A 21,914-nucleotide genomic window follows, 5' to 3' on the forward strand; every position below is an offset into this window, starting at 1 on the left:
CTGTGACAGTCTCATTGTCACAGGTCGGCTAGAACTATGAGGTGAGTGAAAAGCACTCACCTCATAGTTCTCCTTTAAGGTTAACAATTAGTTAGGTTTAGGACTAAATATTAGTGATCATTTATTGTCATCATTCTGTACATTTTCCTAATGTAATTTAATACTTTTTCCTTTTGAAATTCAGAGTCCTAGGTTCAACTCCCACCAGGGACACTATCTGTTTGGAGTTTATATGATCACTCTTGTTTGCAACAATGCTGTAATGTATAAGATTACTTTTAATCTTTTTTTCATACTAAGGTTTCATATTAAGGTAATAGGCTTACATTATTGGCTTGAGTGTGCACATAAACCCCATTCAGGTCACGGATGCATTGACTAACCTGATGTACTAACCATTTACATACAGCAAACTTTGTATGTACAATGTTCATTTTAACAATAAATATAATGTAAAACCTTACCCTCACAAGTCATATTGTCTGTAAGAAGCTGATAGCCACTCTGGCAAAAACAGTGGTATGTTCCGGGCTTGTTAATGCAATAGTGAGAACAGCCTCCATTGCGGACCGCACATTCATTAACATCTGCAGAAACAATGATTTATAAATGGGTGTTAATTGCATACTCGGTTATCTTTATAGCAATAAATGTGTGTTATAACAACCAATTCTAGTCTAGCTCCGGTCTGCCTGCTGTCCATCTCAAGTCCTGGAAGCTGACACACAAGCAAACAGTTTGGTTGTTACTGATTCAATGAACTAACAAGGAACCGATCGCCTTGAGAGCTTGTTCTCAAGATGTGCGTTTAGCTGCAATTTTCTGCACACAGCCATACATGTATGATCCAAAGTAAATAGACAGAAAATGATTGATTTCTATGTGCTCTATTCACACTATACATGCACACTAGTGTGCAGAAATGCGCAGCTCAGTGGACATGGTGTAAACAAGCCCTTAGAAAAGTTTCAGTCCTCTTTGGAATACTGTCAAATCTCTTGAACTGGGTTTAGTGAGATGTTGCTTCCCTTCAGAGAGAAAAACCTAATTGCTTTAATCAAAGAAAACAGGTGGAATGCAGTTTTGCAATTTTCAATCCAAATAAGGCACATAAACTGAAAATGGAATTAGTTAAATAAAAAGAAAATGTGTAAAGCAACACAACAATTCTGAGGCTATGACACTTGAATTGTATTTGGAGCTACTTATATACAGTATATGCCACCCTTCATCAAATAAATGTGAAAAGAGCTCAAAGTTTACATTTCCTAAAGCTGAACTCCAGGCAAACTAAATATGCAGGTAAATACATATATGGGATATGTATTAGCTGCTCCCATAAAATAATATGTATTTCTGCCCATCCAAATCATCAGATTTGCACAGCTAAGTCACTCTGATCAGCCCTGTCTGAGGGCAGAAATCCTGATTTTGTTCTCACCTGAACTCCAGTCTCAGTGTTTCTAAAGCATCTGCTTCTGCCTCCGATGCTTGATGGAAAACTGTGTTGCTCTGTAATTTTCTGCCCTTCTCCCCACTGTGTGCCTTTGAATTTTCATTTAAGAGCATTTCAGCAGGCACATTCCTGTCTGTAAACAACCAACCTTATACAAGACTCATTTACAAACTGTTTCAATGGGCTTTGTGCTTGTGTAGATGCCATCAGTTTGACACACTTCTGAGATCATTCAGAATTCATTGACAGGTGCATTTGATCTGTATTGGCCTCCTTCTGACCTGCATTTGACCTACTTTGCCTGGCTTTTTTCACTTCAAAATGGGGTTTGCAAGCCAATGCATTCTATGGGGATGCAAGACCCATTTGAGTGGAACAAAAGCCCATCAATGCATGCCCTTAGACTGTCTTTGACATGTGCCCTGGGCTTCTGCGGGTGTCAGTCAAAGCTGCCGTGCCCTATGTGATGCACACATCTTCCATAGAGCCAGTTTTTTTTAGATGAGAAAAAGTTACGGCAGAGCCTGCCCCCCCTGCACACTGAATTGAAAGAAACCGAAGCCAACAGTATACTGTAAGTAGTTGTGTTGCCCCCTATGTGTGAATCCAGTTTTGTTTCTTAAGAAATATGGAAGCTCAAACTACTTAATATGCAGTGTGATCTAGACTGCAAACACATGCAACATAGCATCTGGTTTACGGTCTCCTGCTGTTCACATTTTAGGTTAAGTTGCGTTTAAAAAAAAATACATCTACGGACATACTAATGATTACCTAGCAGCATTCATTTGTGTATTTTATATCTGCTTGGAGATCAGCTTCAAACTCTCCTGGCAGGCTTTATAGCAGTGGTTCTCAACCTGTGTAACCTCGGGACCCACATGTTTCCTTGGTCATTAAACATTGTATGTTTAACATAAACAATAGTGGCATATTGTTTTTATGGCAAAACCATATATGTCCACAAATGACTACGGATGATGAAATTATATATATATATAAGCCGCGGTATAAGCCGAATATAAGCCGAGGTACCTAATTTTACCACACAGAACTGGGAAAAAATATTGACTCGAGTATAAGCCTAATGCATTTATACAATTAGTTTCTAGTACAGAAAAGTGCTTACAACAATGCTGGCTGACCTGTCACATACCCCGAGTCTGAGCAAAGCAGAATACTGTTTATAGTTTGCTTATCATTAGTGTTATTAAACCCTTCTAGGGCTGCAGTTAACGATTATTTTCATAATCGATTAGTTGCCCAATTCTTTTTTCAACTAATCGATTGGTTGTATAAAAAAATTCTCTCTCTCTCTCTTGCCCCCCAACCTCAACTAATCGCTGATGAGAATAGTTGCCAATTATTCTCATCATCGTTTATCAATTTAGTCGATTAGTTGTTGCAGCCCTAAGCCCTTCATGTCAAAAGCCATAAATTACAGCAGACATGATTACTTACATTGTTTGCTTTAAGTCTTTCATTCCTTTGTAAGTATCCTTTTACAAATTGACTCACCAGTGTTCTAATTTTTTGGGTGGCTACGTTGCCTTGCAGGGTCTCAGGAGTTCTGCCATAGCCACCCTTCAAGTTGTAGCCCCTACCAGGAGCGTGCTTGATGTGCTGACGCTCCATGCACAGGCAGCTCTGATACCCCCACTGCAAGCCACTTCCCTGCTCCACCTCCTCAGGATTGGACTGACAGCAGCTTCCAAGACAGCTCTGTCCATGCAGCATATACCACACAAGCATGCATGTTGTTAACATGACACAAGGGATAATGGGAAATGTAGTCCTAACATGGGCAGTTTGATGTCCTGTGCGCTCTTGCCGACTGGAGGTTTCAGTCAGTTTCCAACAACTTAGAAACACCTGCTGGCTGGTTGTTTACATTAGAGCAGGGGTGGCAAACTCAAATTCATCGGGGGCCGCATCAGCAGTATGGTTACCCTCAAAGGGCCGGTTGTATAGGACTATGCATCTACTCTTTATTATCAAATAGTTGCCTCTGCATTCAGTTGCTACTGGTTTTAATAATAATTTAAGTAATAACTAGCCTTGAAAACATCCACAAGAAACTTTATTGGAGACTGCTCAGACTGCAGCAGAAATCCCTAATCTGGCGTTTTCAAGTGGTCACCTAGTCAAGTTAATGATCAGGTGACAGCAGCTCCATGTAAACGATGGCAGCCTTCCATAAAAAAGCACAGGGCCTGTGTTGTGAACTTTTAAAAGTAATTGCTTCACAATGCTTATAGATACAAAGTTGAATGAGGGCTTGTTTCAACATCCTTCTGCCACTTGTTCAGAATGTGGAAATACTGTAGTGTGCAGGATTTGGGCACAAGTTCATTTTAGCAAGCAGTTGACATTTGACCACATGTGATATGCACTGAGCCTACTAAACTAATAGCGAGGTTCTTCACTAGCACCAGCTGCATGTGATGCACCAAATGGCCGAACATTGCAATGGTAATATCCACCAATATGCACAAAGAAATATTGATTCGTGTCTATGTTTCTTTAACAATTTTTCTTTACAGAAAACTGTGGTAAAATTAGAAAATTATATTTAACGATAATTCCTTTTTTTCAATACCATAGTCATAAACGTCACCAAGCAAATAGTGGCTGGGCATTAAAAAAAGTCACTGGTAAAATAATGTATAAATCAACCTACATTTTGATTGCACACATTTCTGTAACTTACACAAGGAAAACTAAGTGAACTGACTTACCGGTGTTACATGTTTTCCCCGTCCATCCTTTCCTGCAGTTACAGTAGAAGTCTCCCTGCAGATCTTTACATGACAATGATCCAGCTTTGTGACAGGGCTTTGATGAACACTGGTCACGTAGATCTGTAAAGCACAGCATAACTTACAAATTAAGTAGAAAGCATTTCTAGTATTATAATTAAGTGTAAAACTGCAAACAAATTCATAATGCAGAAGCAAAACCAATGCAAAGCTGTCAGAACCTAAAAGGCGGACTTTGCCTTTGGAGTGGGTTTGATCTCTGTTGCAGTACCTAATTGGAGTAAAAAACAACAGAGTTCTAATTATTCCCCACTCCATCCAAAGTAAAAAAAAAAAAAAGGTTGGTCTGGACATGCACTTTAATGTTTATATATCATACTGTTTCCCCTCACATTTGAGCAATATAAAAAGGAACATAAAAATAGTATATACATTCCCAGTACACTAAATAAACAGGAAAAAAGTGAATAATCTGCTTACACTGCTGTTTAATAAATATCTGTATAACTGAATTACAGACAGCCCCATCCACCTGTTACATGCAAAGTTAGAATGTGTATTTCAGCAGATAAATATTTTAGTTATTTGTGGACTCTGGTAGACTCTATTGTCCATATGCTGCCTATATCTATAAAGGTGCCCATACACTCTTCGATCCGCATTTGGAAATCTTCCACTATTGGTCTTTAGAACGATAATCGAACAGTTGATGGTAACCCAATGATTTTAATTACTGTACTCCTGGGCAAATTTCCTCGATCGGTCAAGAACACTGCACATGCACAAACGAAAATCTGTTCTGTCGAGCAACAAAATTTGGTTAGTATTGCTAACGAACGATTTTCAAAATCGACATTGCACTGTGCATGATGGAGTATTTGAGCCGAAATCGAACGAGAGTTCGATGACAGCACGAAGGAAATTGAATGAAAATCAAAGAGTGTATGGGCACCTTTAGGGATTCCAGCAGTGACACCTAACCAACTAAACAACCTGGCTTTGCCTCTTTCAGCTTCCACTGCAAAACCAAATAAAATATGTCTCCTATTGCTAGATTCTCCATGATGTAAGATAAATGGTATTTCAAAATCTGTCAATAATCCTCTGTTCATCTCTATGATAGATGAGGGCCCTTGCAAGTCACAACAATGGCTAGAATAGGTCCCTAAATTGCAGCAAATTGGCATTTTGTGTCTGGTAACATGCAGACCTGCACGGAGTCAAATACAAAACTGCAGTCATCACAGGTGTTAAACAAATCTGCTGACAGCTGACGCAGAGGCTTCAGAGTAGGGGAATCCAAACATGCTGGTTCACAATTCATTTACCCCTTCAAGAGAAGCTGGTCTTTAAGGGCAACAGTTTAAACAGGAATACACATACTGCACAGGGACCCAACAGAACTGGAAAGCTTTTAGGGATTGCCACAATTGTGATCTCTGCAGGCTGCAGTTGACCCATAGACCATTCTCTGTAATTACACAGCCTCTCATATGTGCAGGACAACAGCAGAGGATATTAAAGTGGGTTTGATCAGTTTTTCCTGAATAGGATGTTATGTTGTTTATGTCTGCCACCACCTTTAAGAGAGGTAAAAATAACTTATCTACAACATATTGAGCATCAATTTAATCTTATTACCCTGCCAACAATACTAATACTGCCAGGTTTAGAAAGTACTTAAAAAAATAACTTTAATTATCCATAAACATGAGATGCTTTCACTGATGCAACCTTGGGAGTAAATCAAAACTATCATTTGTATATGAACAGTCATCGCTGAAATGACTGGAAATTCAAGTTGTGCTTCAATATAATGTTCAACACAAGGTAAAAGGGAAACATTTCATTATAAACAAGGTCAGCCTGGGCACGTGAAGACAAGTCCACAGACTCTGGAAGATCAACTTAGATATAAGAAGACAAAACTTGCATATTTGAAAGATCAGGAAGTGTTCTGATAGTGGTAGAGGAAATTGTACGTTTTCTTCAGGTTACTGAAGAACTATTTAACTAGTAAACATGTCTGACGCGCAAAAAAAAAAAAGGAGGCATTTTATAGCTACAAATCTATACAATTCCCATACCCTGAAAAGATCATTCTTTATATTTGTTAAAACACCAGAAGATTACTAGCTATTGGCCCTTCCATATGAAAAATTATTTTACGGTATGTTATGATGGTTGTGGCAACCAGTCAGTCTCCTACAATAATTCACCAGTGCAAGTTCGAAAATGTAATGGAGAATCTGGCTGCTTTCTATGGGCTATAAGAGCGTTCTTAATACATAAGTAAACTGTCTATGCCAGGGGTAGGCAAACTCCGGCCCTGCAGAAGTCACACGCATGACTTCTAGGGGCAGATGAATGATGGGATTTGTAGTTTCACCACAGCTGGAGGGCCAGAGTTTGCCTACCACTGGTCTAAGTCATTACCTAAAAACGTAATAATGGCATTTTAGCCTTTGCAAACGCATGTGATATGTACAGGACATACATTTATATAGTCAATGTTCCAATCTCGCCCATGTATCTTTCCCATCGGAAGCATCTAATTTTAAGGGTAAGTGTACTTTTAGTGCTGTGCAGCTTCTATGATTGCAGTGGGTAGCCAGTACTTTGTGTTCAATAAATGCGATCTATAACTAATATTCCTTAGTACTGCTATGAGCTACACAACAAAAATTAGCAGCTGGCAACATTATACGTCTTTTGGAAGAGAATAACCATGTGCCACATAAGTGGACAGAGCTCTAATAAAATAGTATTACCGAAAACTGAATTATACTCATTACATAATCATAGTCTTCTTTTTTAAAGAAATCTTTATTTTTATAGATTTATCATTCATTTACATTTTTAAACATTTTTTTTTCTACTTTTTTTTCACCGATTTTCTATTCTGCTCGGTACCACAGAGGTACCGAGCAGAATACCCGAACCGGATGCTGCTCGGCATTCGGTTATTTATTCACTCACTGCCGTTCGGCCCCTTTGAGAATAGGCCGAACGGCAGCGAGTAGCCTGCCGGAGGTTTGGCTCAGCCGATCCAGATATTGGATCGGCCGAGTCAAACTCCTTTCTTCACTTCGGCTCAGTCGAACATGCTGAGCATGTTCGGCTGAACTGAAGCCAGCCGATGTACGGGTGAAATCAGCTGTACAAGCCTGAAGTGAATAGCCAAACAGCGTTTGGCTCACTTCACTGCGGGTGGGTTATTCACTCGGCCGCCTTCGACAGCTTTGTGAATAACCCTTAAAGACAATAAAAACAAGTCCTACCTGTGCAGGTAGGTTATGGATCTGACATAAAGCACAATGGTGCCTCCCCAAGAATCTCCCTTGCTCAATAATGTGATATCAGAGCTTGACACTAACCGCACGGAAACACGGTTAACCTAAAAACTGTGCTCTGCGCCAGCCAACGAAATGTCTTGACTAAGCATTGTAAGTTCTTTGCAGGACAGTAAAGAGACAATGTGGCATAGGAACCAACCTGAGCCTCCTGGAGCACGGGCCTGGTTGCAGCTACAACTGCTGTGACCATGGTTCCGAAGTCATTAATCAAATGGGTCTTCAGTGCTTCGTTCATATTATATCTATTTAGTAACATAGATGGTAATTTGTCACTTGCTTTCAAAACATGCTGGAATTCCACTTTAATAAGTTCACTTTCTGTTGCCAGAACTTATGTCGAATGAATAACATGTAAATAAATAAATGCTCCTGTCTGAACCTGAGATTTCTTTCTCTAATCTTGAATTCAGTCCCTAGACTAGACAAAGAAAAGACAGGAGCTTGCCATTAAACTATGCACACAGGACGATTTCTACAAATAGCAGCACGTTACCAGCACAAGAGAGTAAGAAAACATCTTATAGAACCGGTTTATGTTTTTTTTTAGTTATGCCCAAGGACATAATTATCACTAAAGTGTAACCTCTTCTCAATGTTAAAGTAAACGTATACAGTGAAATGATTTATATGTGCTTTAGGCCCCCTATGAGGGGTGTTTACAATTCTCCCCAGCAATAAGTTAGCAGAGCATTCTGAAGTTCACTGTCAGCTATACATAAAACCAAAGGCTGGCTGGGTTTGAATCACACTCCAATAATCATGCTATATAAACCAACAAGATTAAGCTGTAAAGATATTGCATACATTTAACAGTGGATTCCTGCATGGATACATTGTAAGAGTTCCAAAAACTGAAGCCACCCAGAGATTCTTGTAAACACAGTAATTTGCTGGAAAAGAGCAAGCTGGGAAATTAAGTGAAAACGATGAATGTAAAAAAAAAAAAATATATACAAAAACAGACTGATCACCTTTTCATTTTTATTGTACTTCATGAACAATTGACTGGGCAAAGAATCAGAAATGTTTTTCACTGCTGGGAAGCAGTTAACTGTTTGTAATGCAGCTGTTCTAATGCATTATTGGGAAAAGTGTGGTCATAACAGACAAAGCAGTAGTATTTTGTAGCATTTTAAAGTAAAATGTTGCTCCAGCACAACGCATATGACTGTTAATTCTGACAAATATGGTCATTTGTGAATTCAGATGAGTATACACATATCCTCTTTTGGCTGATTCAGCAGGATTTGGCTGAAATTTGATCTGTGGGTTGCCCTATATCCCTGCTGAAAGTTGATCATTGAAAGAAATTTGAACATTGAAAAGTAGAAAAATGTGCACAATGTTCCAAAACCAGATTATGCATAAAATGTATCTTTTCTATCTCCAAGGAAACCCAGTGCATCCAGTAGAAGACCGAGAGCATTTGCCCTGGGCGCCCAGCTCTGGCACTGCCCCTGCTGGAGACTGGTTGCAGAAGGGTTAATGCCCATATGCTGGGTAATGTGACTGAGGGATTAACATATTTATAATCTAAGGAATAGGTGCTGGGGGGGTTAACATACATGTCTTGAGGAATTGCTGATGAGAAAATATTGCATATGAGCTGGAGAGTGGATGCTAATATTCTGAGAACAGGTCACTTTGGGGTTAATGCAATTACACTGCATACTCACTGCTGAGGGATTAATACACATGCACTTGGAGCCGATTACTGAAAGAAAAATGCACATACAGTGTCGACTGGTCACTTATGTTTTAACCTATATACTGTATATGCTGGGAAATTATCCCTAAAGGGTAAGTGCTCATAACTTCGGGATAGATGAATGATGGATTAATGTGCATACATTGCACACTGTTTACTGAGGGGTTAATGTTCAAATATTGCTGGGGTGAAATCAGACTAATACATTCTGTGTAATGTAGGGGTCATCTCGCTGCTGGAATAAATACTGCCTAATGAGGTGTGTGTGCTGCGGGCAGAATATAGAGGAAATAATAAGCCGCACATACTGCGGGGCAAGTCAGAGACTGCTGCTGAACTTTTGCTTCACGCTGAGTGATGAACCTCCAGTCTTTATGTGCAGGATCAGTGAGCAATTTCTGTGGGGAAGACATAGACACTATTCCCTGTGCAGTGTGTGCACTGCCCAATCTCTGGTGGGGAAACTGAGGAGAAATGCAGGGTAAAGACTAATGCGCTGGAGGTTGGCTCACTATACTAGAGCATGCTCAATTCTAAATTCAATGTTGGAGGCAGAAACCCCCAGTGACAAAGTAAAAGTAGCACTTACACATTTTTATGATCTGTATGAAAGCATTGTTAGAAAATAAACATTTACAGGGTTATTTACAGTAGGGTGAAGAGTTTGGCGAAGGCAGGAGAAGTGAACAATCTAGGACAAAAAAGCTGATATGGAAAAAAAAAAGCTCACTTCCCAGTTCAGCTGTGTTGTCCTAGATTGGTTACTTCTCCTCCCTTCTCCAAACTCTTCACCCTTTTGTGAATAACCCCCTTAATAAAAAGTTCTATCAGGTTTGAGTGTGTGTATGCAGTACAGCAGTACATGCTGGGCCATTTAACATTACAGCATTAGTTGACTGCTTCTGCAGACTGAAGAATCGGACAGCACCATGTCTAACAAGTGAGGAGTGGGGATGTGTCCTGCTCTGAGTAGGTCTATGTATGTGCAACCCAAGAACCTGCTATTCAGATCACAGCAGTGAAATCCTGAAATACCAGACAACACTCACTACTCACTGCTCACTGCTTGCTGGCTAAATAGGTCAATACACCTAGAAAAATATAAGGGAAAATACAACTTTTACATTCAAAAAGGGAAGAAAATTAATGTAATGTTAAAGTCTTTTTTTAAAAAGAATATTTAGATGGACAGCCCACACAAATCTGATATTTCAGTCTTTGATAGATGCTAAACCACATATTTTGCATTTCTCGAGGACTCTTTCTGTTGATGAAAGATATGTTCTCAGGTTACTGGGCCTAGACAACTGCTGAGGCCATTACAGAGAAAAGGGCATGACTGACCATTAAACTCACTGAAACTGTGGCATAATATAATAATTTATCCAATGCAACTTTCAGTTTATGTTCTTGTGAAGCTAAATGAGCAGCATAGAGTGTAAGCTAAATGCAGTTCTTGTGGACAGGACATATATAAACACAGAAGTGCTGACCATAGAATTAGATGAACGTTGATATGAACCAGTGTTTGGGAGAGTGTCTCCAGTCATACTTATTGCAGCCAGAAGATGTCAAGACTTGCTATTTCCAGCATTTCATGCCACCTCAGACACTGATGTTCACATATAAAACACAGAACGTTTAAGACTATGGTCCCAATTCAAAAAGCTTTTTTTGCTGATTTCGGACATTATTTAATAGATATTAACGCTTGGAATCTCCACCAATAAACATCTTTGTTTGCAGAAGTGATATTTTATCGTCTAACTCGTTATTGTACGTTTCAATCATCATTTTAACAATAACAAAGCAAGAGGAGCACCTCCATAGTGTAAAATTGATTTATTGTGAATAAAACACACAGCTGAAAAGGTACACACAAACCAGCTGGTATAAACAAGCATGCAGCGATCAGGGCCGGATTTACTCCCCCTGCCGCCCCAAGGCCAGGTTCCACAATACGCGCCCCCCAATTAGCTTGATGTGGAATTTTATTCAGGAAATAAAACAATAGCTAGGAGGTAGACCTTTTTGGCAGCCACAATGTAGTATACACTCCTGGTTCATCTGTAAAAAGCAGAGCATGGAGCTGGCTGCCAGGATGAATGCCTGTGTACATGACTAGGAGCTATATCATCGGTTGCTGCCCAATGGCTGAAGAGGGAAGACCCGGGACCCAGAAGAAGTGCTAAGAAAGATGAAGTGGTGACAATGAGTATGGACCTGCCAGTGCTAGAGAAATGCAGACTAGTGTGCCATAATGTGAAAGTTTGTTTATATATATATATATTATATACATACATACACACACACACACACAGTATATACAGTATTAAGGATGCACAGATACAGATACTAGTATCTGTGCCGATACCGAGTATTTGGGCATGCACTCATCCAAATGCTCCGATACCTTCCCTGATACCGGAATTTCCAGTCAGAGGGAGATTTCCTCTGACCAGCAGTGCCATGGGGGAACATGGAGCCAGCTTCCTGGCCAATCAGGAAGCTGGGGCGGCAGATAATGACTCACCGCCGGCTTCCTAATTGGCCAGGAAGCCAGCTTCATGCCGTTTGGCTGGCTCAATGCTGATTGGCCGTGAAGCTGGCTTTCCAGCCAATCAGCATCGAGCTGACCAAACAGCAAGGAGTCAGCTTCCTAACCAGGAATCAGGAAGCCGAACGGCGGGTAATGACACGACGCCCGGCGTCCTGATTGCTCAGGAAGCCAACTCCATGTTAGTGGAAGTACAGCTATCAGTACATCGTCGAGAACCAACAGATAAATATCGTTACTCTTACACGATACCAAATAACCCTAATATATAATATTATTTTATTGTTTTTATTATTTATTTAATTCATAAACTTTGTATCAAGTAAACTTCAACAGTATTAATAAAGTTGTTTACATATAACAGTGAAGTCTGTTGAAAATATGTATTTGTAGGCACTGGTCCCAGAATGCATCAGTCAAACATATTTTAACACCTTAAACATTAATTCGATGATTCAGGGCCTAAAAATAACTTAAGGGGTAAACTTATGTTTCAGTTGCTAAAATAACGTAGAACACTTAAAAATAACAATTCCCTAAAAAGGTGCCCATACACTGGCCAAATTTCGGCCAGTTTTTAATATACCGGCTGAATTTCGGCCAGTGTATTGGGCTATGGGTTCCCTTTCAGCCGGCATTCCTTCATTAGCTGATCGATGGACCTGGCAGGAAAATCTCAGTGCTATCAGAGCCAGCAGACAATGAGCTGCCGCTCTGATTGGGTATTCTGACAGGTGTCGGTGCCAACTGTCAGAATACTATGTAAACAGCGGCGACTCCTCGATCGACACGCTGTTTGTGTTGCTGGAGGAATCGCGGCAATTTAAATTGTTCAGCCTTCGGGTTGAATGAAAAAAAATTGACAGGTGTATGGCCAGCCTTACGCTTCAATCGAAAGCCTTAATGAGCATGCTAAATAGCGATTGGGACTTTCGTGAATACCATGTTTTCAAACAAAAAATAAGAAGAGGCAAATTAAAAACTAGAGAGCAAATAACGTTTCTCTTTGTGAATTGACCCCTATATATGTTTGTTTAACTCTTGGAGAAGAAAAGCAAAACGTAATATTCAGATTGCATTGTATATTTTTCCTTTAGCATAAGTCACGCTGGTTAATAGATGGCTTCATGTGAGGTATAGTTCTCTGCAATCAACAAGTGCAGATTGGAAGGCCTTATCTTGCAGCTGTGCAGTGAGTTTCGGGAAAAGGAGGAAGGAACTGGTGATTCAGTACGGAATTTCAGATATTTGCTGAATGAGCTTTTACACATGCAATACTAAGCTGATTCCAATATCAACAAAACATCTCACTCAAGTGAGGGTTTACTTGGTTAATAAATTATAAAGTGCTAGTCATATGCCAGTTCTAAGTATTCAACACTGGTCTCATCGGCGCTGCTTCCGTTTCACACTAAAACACGAGTATGTCATTGTTTTGTGAAGAACAGATAAGCTGCACAAAAGAGCCTGAGAAAAATACAGCATTGGTAGAACATTTGTCTAAGGGTGTAATCCATTAGTAATGTGAAAACATGACAATTCTGCATCCAACAGGAAATAAACAGATATGCAACACTTACTGGTCTAAATAAAGTTATAGAAGTGACAAGGATTACTTACTATGTATACATGTAGCGAGACCAGGGTTTTTTCTCTCTGGAAGCCAGTATCTACTAATGCATTCTAGAAGAGAAAATATGCATTAAAGGTATAACTATCAGTTGCAATTTAGAAACATTTGAGTCAAATATCCCAACTCAAGCCTTTTTTTTTTTTAGTAGGGAACAACCTCTATCAGGTTTTTATTGCTCTGTCCTAATTGGACAGATTTCACAAATTTTTCTGTGTAAGAAGGGTTACTATACAAGAAAGATAATAACAGCAACATTTTAAGTTGGGGGGGCAGTCACAGAATAAAAACCTGACAGATGTTTAAAACCCTCCCAACTCTAATGTTCAAATATTTGTGTGGTACCTAGATTAGGTAACAAACTGAAAGAATTTGAGAGTTGTTATAGTAGAACTCTCATAGTACCAGGATTTAAAATAGCTGTATGTACTCTCTACAGCAGCAATAGGCAAACTCCAGCCCTCGGGCTGGGTGAAGCTACGAATCCAATCATGCATCTGCCTTTGGGAGTCATGCCTGTGGCTGTTAAAAGTCTGGCAAGGTCTCATTGGATTTGTAATTGCAAGGACAGCTGGAGGGACAGAGTTTGCCAACCCTTGCACTACAGCAACACACAATGGTAACTCCATTCACTCAATACTAGAAAATATTTTTAAACAGAACTAAAGCCAAAAACTTTTTTTTATTATTTGACTAGAATGGAAATAGGTTAGAACACCTGTCAGGTTTTTATTGCTGTCTGTGGGAGAGTCACCAATTCTATTTGTCCTGGATACTGTTATCACCAAGAGTAAAAATGAAAACATTGCACATTTTAAAGTTACCAGAACTGGGATAGGAAATCTTCCAGGGGAAACTGGTTTTGGTGACCCCGGGGACAATCAGGAATTGCTCTTCTGTTGTGGCTATGGGAATCTCCCCAATGGGACACGTGGGGTTTTCACTCTCTCAAAAAAAGATTTGGCTATGTCAACAGTAAAATTGTATCCAAGGAAATATATTATTCCAAAAGTATTCCTTTCAATGCAAATGGCCATAAATTGTTCCCTTTGACATGAACTTGCAAAATCTGACTACCACACTAGATTGCAGAATTCATTTTTGTAGTGGTCCGACCACAAAAATAACTAGAATCGGCTTAGCCACTAAGATTACAGCACCTTGTACACAACACACTGGGCTTGATTTACTAAACGCAAGCTCACTTTGTTTAAGGGAATGAGGCTTAGTGAATGAGAAGTTCTTCCATCATCCAAACATGTGCAAGCATGGCTGGATGATTCTCTTGCATTTGATTGGGGATTTCTTGCAAACCTAATTTTCACCACTTTCACTAAGGTAATGGAAAACTTAATTTTAAGGTGAACAGCCTATTTGACTGTAGTAGGTCAACCCCACTGTGTTTATAAATAAGCCAGATATAGGTGAAACTCGAATAATTAGAATATCGTGCAAAGTTAATTTATTTCACTAATGCAACTTAAAAGGTGAAACTAAGATATGAGATAGGCTCATTACATGCAAAGCAAGATAGTTCAAGCCGTGATTTGTCATAATTGTGATGATTATGGCTTACAGCTCATGAAAACCCCAAGAACCCCAAATCCACAACCTCAAAAAAGTAGATTATTACATGCAATCAATAAAACAAGGATTGTACATAGAACAATATCGGACCTCTGAAAAGTACAAGCATGCATATGTACTCAGTACTTGGTTTGGGCCCCTTTTGCAGCACTTACTGCAATTACTTTTGCACGATAGTCTAATTATTCGAGTTTCACCTGTAGATGTGAAATTTAGAAATAGTCTTGGAAAAAGTATTTGACCTGGAGGTTCTGTTTCAATTGTATAAAGTGAAAGAAGCATCAGTGTAAAAGAAAGTATAGTGTCATGTTTGAAGGCCTCACATTCTGCACAGCATATCTTTTATTATTCTACACAACAAAACTTGTATTTACAAAGAACTTACCTAAATATCTTGGGTAAAAATAATCCTGTGAAAAAAATATAAGATAAAATAAGCAGATTCTCCATTGAGCAATAACAAAACAATAACATTGAGTTCAAATAACAAGAGATATGATATAAACTAAGCAATAGTTATTTTGTTTTATAATAACTGAATATGTAGACGCATTCAGCAGTTCAAGCAGACAGAGCCAGAAGAATCGCCACCTCAATTTAGCATTACTAACACAAAAGGTCACTGATTTTTAAAACATAATAAACTGATACAATGAATACAATGCAGGTATTATGATGTACCTTAAAAAAAAAACCTTCACCAGCTTAAAAGCAAAGAAAAATTGATTTCCATATGCTTACTTGCAGAGTTTTTTTCCTCCCAGAAACTATTTTTCTATTCAATTACAATGTGCCTTTGAAATTGCTAGGGAATTTGACCACTCCAGGAAGAGTCATTTTCCTAGCACAGAATTAACCAGAAAAATATCCGCACTACTCCCTAATTCAAAATCACTATCAAAAGCAGCTATGCAAATAGTGAAAAACACTAAATAACAATAATATCCCAGTGCACTACGCTAAAAATAAATAGACCAATAAATATATAAATACACCTCAAATCATTCATCCAGCATGTATCCAGTGAAAGTAACTTAATTGATAATAATAAAGAGCTCTGCGCCAACATCCCTGAACCACTCTTTCACAATTAGAGCCCCATGACATTGCCATCTTGGAATATGCCCACGCCATTAGGGTCATTCAGAATATTCAGGTATGAAGCAGCTGACCTAATTTTTTGAGCACATAATGTTGCTAAACCTAGACCTATTATCCTATGGAAAGCTCTGACCTATTTGCTTAGCTAAATACAGCTGGTAATTTTCTTTTTGGACAGGCAGTGTATGTCATTAATTCAAAATGTTAAAGCACAGCTCTTGTCAAACATCTAAACATACAAGTTAAAAGAGAACTATGGGGTAAGTGTTTTTCCCCATAATTTGCATAAGGGTCACGGGAGGACATATACTAGCGTACTCCCGTGACCCAAAACTCGGTAAATCGCGAGCTACAGATCACGGTATACTGAGACTGCCGCAGCCGGGACGGATCCCGACAATACTGTCGAGATCCACTCAGCTGCGTGATTGACAGCTGGCTCTGCCTATCTAGCGCTGGAGGATCAGAGCGGGGAGGAGGGGGAATCCCTGCGGGGCGTGGTGACTGGCAGTCACTGCTCTCTGCAAGGAGATGAACGAGAAGTGAGCGAGGGCGGTATGCATTCGCTCACTTTCCGATCTACTGAGCCGACGTGTGACAGTTTCATTGTCACACGTCGGCTTGAACTATGTGGTTGAGTGATTTTCACTCCCCTCATAGTTCTCCTTTAAATGCATACAGTATATGTGTATGCGGTTAATCTGTCAAAATATATGCAATTCTGTTTAGCCCCTTCGCTTTACAAACCTCTACAGCACTACAGTATATAGCCCAAAAATTACACCACTATTTAAATTCTTCAGTTTTTTGTATCATCTCCCCACCTCCGGCCTGCTCACGAGAATATGAATGAGCATCCCTTTAAAGCTGGCCACACACTGTGCAAAATTCGGCCAGTTGTTGAGGATCAGCTGATGGAAGGAGCAGGTTGGAAAATCTTTGTACGAACAGTCAGCAGTCAATGAGCTGCCAGCTCTGTTCAGGTATCTTCACAGTGGTCGCTGGCCGCTGTCGGAATACCAAAGAAACAGCAGGGATTCCTCGATCAACATGCTTGTAGTGTTGATGGAGGAATATGCTCTATTTTTCTTGTTCAGCCTGCAGACTGAATGAGAAAAATAGAGCAGTGTATGGCCAGCTTAATGCTGAGATCCTTCCTGCTAGCCTGTTTAAACAGCATCGACTTCAATCTGTAGTGCCTGAAATATGTTACAGGGACTACACTGTACAATATAAAAAAATATATAACAAACTCATGATGTTGGCACTTCTAGTCTCAGCCTGATTTTGGCTTGCTTGGTATGGGATGTTAATATGAAGACTGATTTTACCTTCCAATTTTTAACATACATTTAAAAGAGAACTATGGGGTAACCTTTTTATCCCATAGTTCTCTTTAGGGTCACAGGAGTACATATACTAACGTCCTCCCATGACCCAAAGCTCAGTTTATAGCAAGCTTTTGTCCACTATATACTGAGAGAGCCATAGCCGGAACAGATCCCAACAATACTGTTGAGATCCACCCAGCTGGCTGATTAGATAGGCAGAACCATCTGTCAGAGGCAGAGCCAGCTGTGCCCCCCCCCCCTCCCCCGTCCGTTCATCCACTCAGCGCTGGAGGATCGGAGAGGGTAGGGGGGGAACCCCTGTGGGGAGAGGTGACTGACAGTCACTGCTCTCTGCAGGGAGATGATCGTGAAGTGAGCGAGCGACGCTATGTGTTCTCTCACTTCTCACTTCCCAATTAATAGAGCCGACCTGTGACAGCTTCATTGTCACATGTCAGATCTAACTATGAGGATGAGTGTAAATCACTCGCCTCATAGTTCTCCTTTAACATTACATGAAAAACTAAGTGGATTTAAGGGCAGTTTCATAGCTGCCAGCTAAAGCCATACTAACAACACGTAAATATTAGAAAACTGTGTGCATCAGGATGCTTTCACAAGATTATTTTTTACTAAACCTTCAAATGGGACCCAATGAAAGTCCCAAACCATTGGTAGCACGTTATGTAGGAAGTGATCATAAGGTCTTATATACTTTGGTGGTTTATTTAACACTGATGTGTGCACAGTCGTTTAGGATGTGCACACAACAGTGTTAAAAACATGTCATGTTAGATTAGTAGAGTGTATATAACAATCTCTAAATGTGTTTCTAAAAATAAACTATCGAGATTAAAAGGTCAAAATTAACAATAACCCTATTTAAAAAGATGTGACCAAGTAGCCAAGTAGATAAGTCAACAAATTGTCCACTTAAATCATTCTGTTTACTTACTGGAAATAATTCTCTTTCTCAAAGCATTCAACTTGTGAATCGAAAGAAGTCTGCATCTTGTTAACACTCTAGGTACTATTATCAGTATCAAGCAAAAAAACATTAAAGGGTCAAAAACTAATAATAAATAAGTATCTCTATACCAAATTCCCATAAGTTCTATCCCAACCATACAACCAACAACCATATCCAGCTAGAAGTTTGTAAACTTACTTATTGAAGATGCCCATAGGATCTACTTCCTCAATGCACTGACACAATTTCACTCAGCTCTGTGACAATGCACGTCCTTCCTGCCTTCAGAACTACAACTCAAAGCCTGAACAATGTAACATTATCATTGCTTGCTGGAAGCAATGCATGATGGGTGATGTACTCTTGAGAAATTTAGATTGCATCACATCAAGCAGCAGGGAAAGAGATGCAAAGCACACTGGGAATCCGAGAAGTTGTTGAAATGGGCATACAGAAGGCAGCACTCACTACATTGCATTATCAAAAACATCTATAATATGTATTCCTATGACAATGCTGATGTGATAACAGGATAGTATATACTATGACCTTAGATCTCCTTTGGTACAAGGGTCTAACATGATCGGATTTAAATCTAAATGATAGAAGTAGGGTTGCACAGATACCAAGTACAGTACTCGGTACAAGTACGAGTACAAGTACCGATACTTTTGAGCTCCAAGACTAGACTAGAGAAAAGTTCAAAAGTTAGGAGGCAGCTGTCATTTGTAAGGAGCACACGGAGCTCCTGGGATTTGTACATCTCTGTTTTAATGTACGATTTTGTTTTTATAAATATAAATAAAGGGATGCACAGATACCAGTTTTGCGAGTACGAGTACTGGTACTTGCCGAGTACTTCCAAGTACGAGTACTGATACATTTTTGTTTATTGTCATGTGACAGTTTTTCTAAAACAATGCAGACTAATGATTTCAGGACAGTGGTGGAGCGCCAGAGCCAGGTCCCAGCTGCAACCCCTGAAACCCTGGTAGTTCTCATGAAAATGCCAAGTATCTGCACTGGTACTCGAAAAGTATCTGTGCATCCCTAGATAGAAGTATCAGTTTAAGTATCTAATCTGTGATAGCTGTGATAGCTATAGACATACTGTATCTGCCATGGAATATCTGCACTTCATACTGGTTGTCATTACAATTACAGTGCTGATAGGGTGAACATGACAGTAGATCCTTGGGGTGCCAATGTTGAATAAAAGGCTCAGTTGGCTACGCTGACAATTTTGACTAATGTCAATATGTAAGAAAAACTTTGCAGGTGTGATCTGAAAGACCTACAGACATGTCTGAAAGTCCAACAGACATCTATTGTCTATTGAAACCTTTACACTTGCCATTTTTTAGTAAGATTACTGCTGATGGGTCAAGGGTGCCTCCTTACTGTCAAATACTGCTAGCCATACAATTACATTCTGAATGCTTATAACAGTGCACCCCATAGCACTGACTTACTACAAAAGGATGAGAAAAGAAATGCATATAGTCACAAAGTATGACACAGGGCCTTTTCACACATTAACGTTTTCTAAGGTAATGTCATTTTAATTTTCATATTTAAGCAGAGCACAAAGAGCCTGTGTATAACAATTGTCCCTGAAGGATGGCTGTGAAGAAACACAGGACTCCAATGGCCTTCTGTTCCCCAACACTCACATAAGCTGCCCATTGTCTGAATCTTTTCACAAAGGAAACAGATGAATTAGAAGTAGTAGCTCGAGCTGGCAGACCAGCTATCCCTTCTGACAGCAAAGATCTCATCACGCCTTCCCTTTAAATTGCAGGATTAGGCCGACCCTGAACATTAGACCTAAAAGCTTCTGGACATTAGAGAAAACATCTGGTGAGACATAAACTGAACTGTTAGTATCAATATCTCAAAGGGCCAATTAGTGCCCTCAGCATGTAAAAGCCAATAACGAAGCTTTCCAAGATCAATATTTGAATGACCAGCCTTGTATAAGAGCCATGACTGGCACATTGTCTGCAGACAGAAGAGAGTAGTGTGCAGATTGAAGCTTAGGAAGAATAACTATATTTTGTGCAGCTGCTACTGAGCAAGACAGAAACCAGTAAGGGTAGATGTTAGTTTGAATATATACAGTACAGGGTCTTGGTGCCACCAAATTTCTCCAGCCTGGGGTCATTTTTCTCGACAGTGAATGTCCTTTCCAAATTGCACTAATGACAGACCTAACGGGCAGCTCTCTGTAGTAAAGCTGTGCTTTATATTTTGCAATGCAATCAATTACTTCATCCTGACAGTGGCAATATAGATCAGTTCTTAATTATACTGGGCACATAATTATCCTGTCCATCAATGTCACTTTTCAGCTTTAGATTACACAATGCAGTAAGTACAAAATACCTATCCGCAGAATTATGCTTTTCACTTCAGATCTGTGACAATGAACGGAAGACTTCAAAATGACTGAAAAGAATGATTTAGAATTCAAGCACAGATTTCACTATGCCAGAAAAACATATCTTTCTTTCCAAATACTCAAAGTTATGTGAAATATAAGGAGGGACAACTCACACTATGTTCCGGCATTCTTCTGGAAGAAAAACAACAGCAACTTTTTGTACATTTGCTACTAATCAAACTCAAGGACATCTGAATACAACTTGTCCCTCTATGTAGTCTCTAGGTCACAGACACACTGGCTCTGTGGTTAGATTGTTCATGGAGGTTTATTTGTAGACTTTTGCCCCCCAAAAAAACACTCTAGGTGGATGTCTTTTTTTTTTATGTGCAAAATAATTTACAACAATCCAAAGTTATCTGGTATCACTCGGCGCTATAGAGGAAGTTCGGCTAATGCGGCTCTGCTCCCTGCACCGCCGCAGCCTTGCTTTCTACAGCACCGGCTTCCTTTGCCATCAGGGACAGCGGTACCAGCGGTGCAGCAGTGGGGACATGAGACAGTGGACAGCGCGGTAAAGTACGGTACCATTTATCGGTACACATTACAGTACAATACCATTACATTAAGCAGTGCCTTCAGGGGGACAGCAGTTGGTGAAGTATGGTACTGGAGTGCTCCCTGTCACTGCGCTGGCCGGAGGGAGTCCCCTGTCATCCCCTGCGGGCTGATACCATCTCTCCTGCTCTTTAAGTTCCCCCTCACATGCTACCACCAAACTAGGTCTTATTTTCGGGGTAGGTCTTATTTTCAGGGTAAAACGGTACTTCAATTTGTTCCCCAAGCATTAAAATACAACTAAGATAACTTGTTTAAATATATCAATGTATTAACAGTGTCAAAATAAGCCCATCAAACCCAAATAAAAGAGTGTCAAATAATGCATATGGTGGTTGCTTCCATCCTTCCACACTTACCTGAATGCAGAACTTAGGGGTTCACATTAAAACATCTTTATGTAGAAAGAAAAAAAATGAAATGTTTGATGCAATGTATTTGTCAGATCTGATAAAGGT

At 39.7% G+C, this 21,914-nt stretch overlaps 1 protein-coding gene across 1 annotated transcript in view; it reads right to left on the reverse strand.

Annotated features, from left to right (window-relative positions):
• The window catches only part of GAS6 (growth arrest specific 6), a 55,980-nt gene that overhangs the window by 26,329 nt on the left and 7,737 nt on the right, over positions 1-21,914 (reverse strand). The window contains exons 3-6 of the mRNA XM_018562931.1: positions 15,439-15,463; positions 13,457-13,519; positions 4,195-4,317; positions 465-587 (exon numbers count right to left, since the gene is read on the reverse strand). Coding sequence (XP_018418433.1) covers positions 465-587; positions 4,195-4,317; positions 13,457-13,519; positions 15,439-15,463 — 334 coding nt within the window. The remainder of the gene's footprint in view (positions 1-464; positions 588-4,194; positions 4,318-13,456; positions 13,520-15,438; positions 15,464-21,914) is intronic.

This window comes from Nanorana parkeri, unplaced genomic scaffold (assembly GCF_000935625.1).
Source record: "Nanorana parkeri isolate BGI_ZX_2015 unplaced genomic scaffold, ASM93562v1 scaffold21, whole genome shotgun sequence".
Lineage (NCBI taxonomy): Eukaryota > Metazoa > Chordata > Amphibia > Anura > Dicroglossidae > Nanorana > Nanorana parkeri.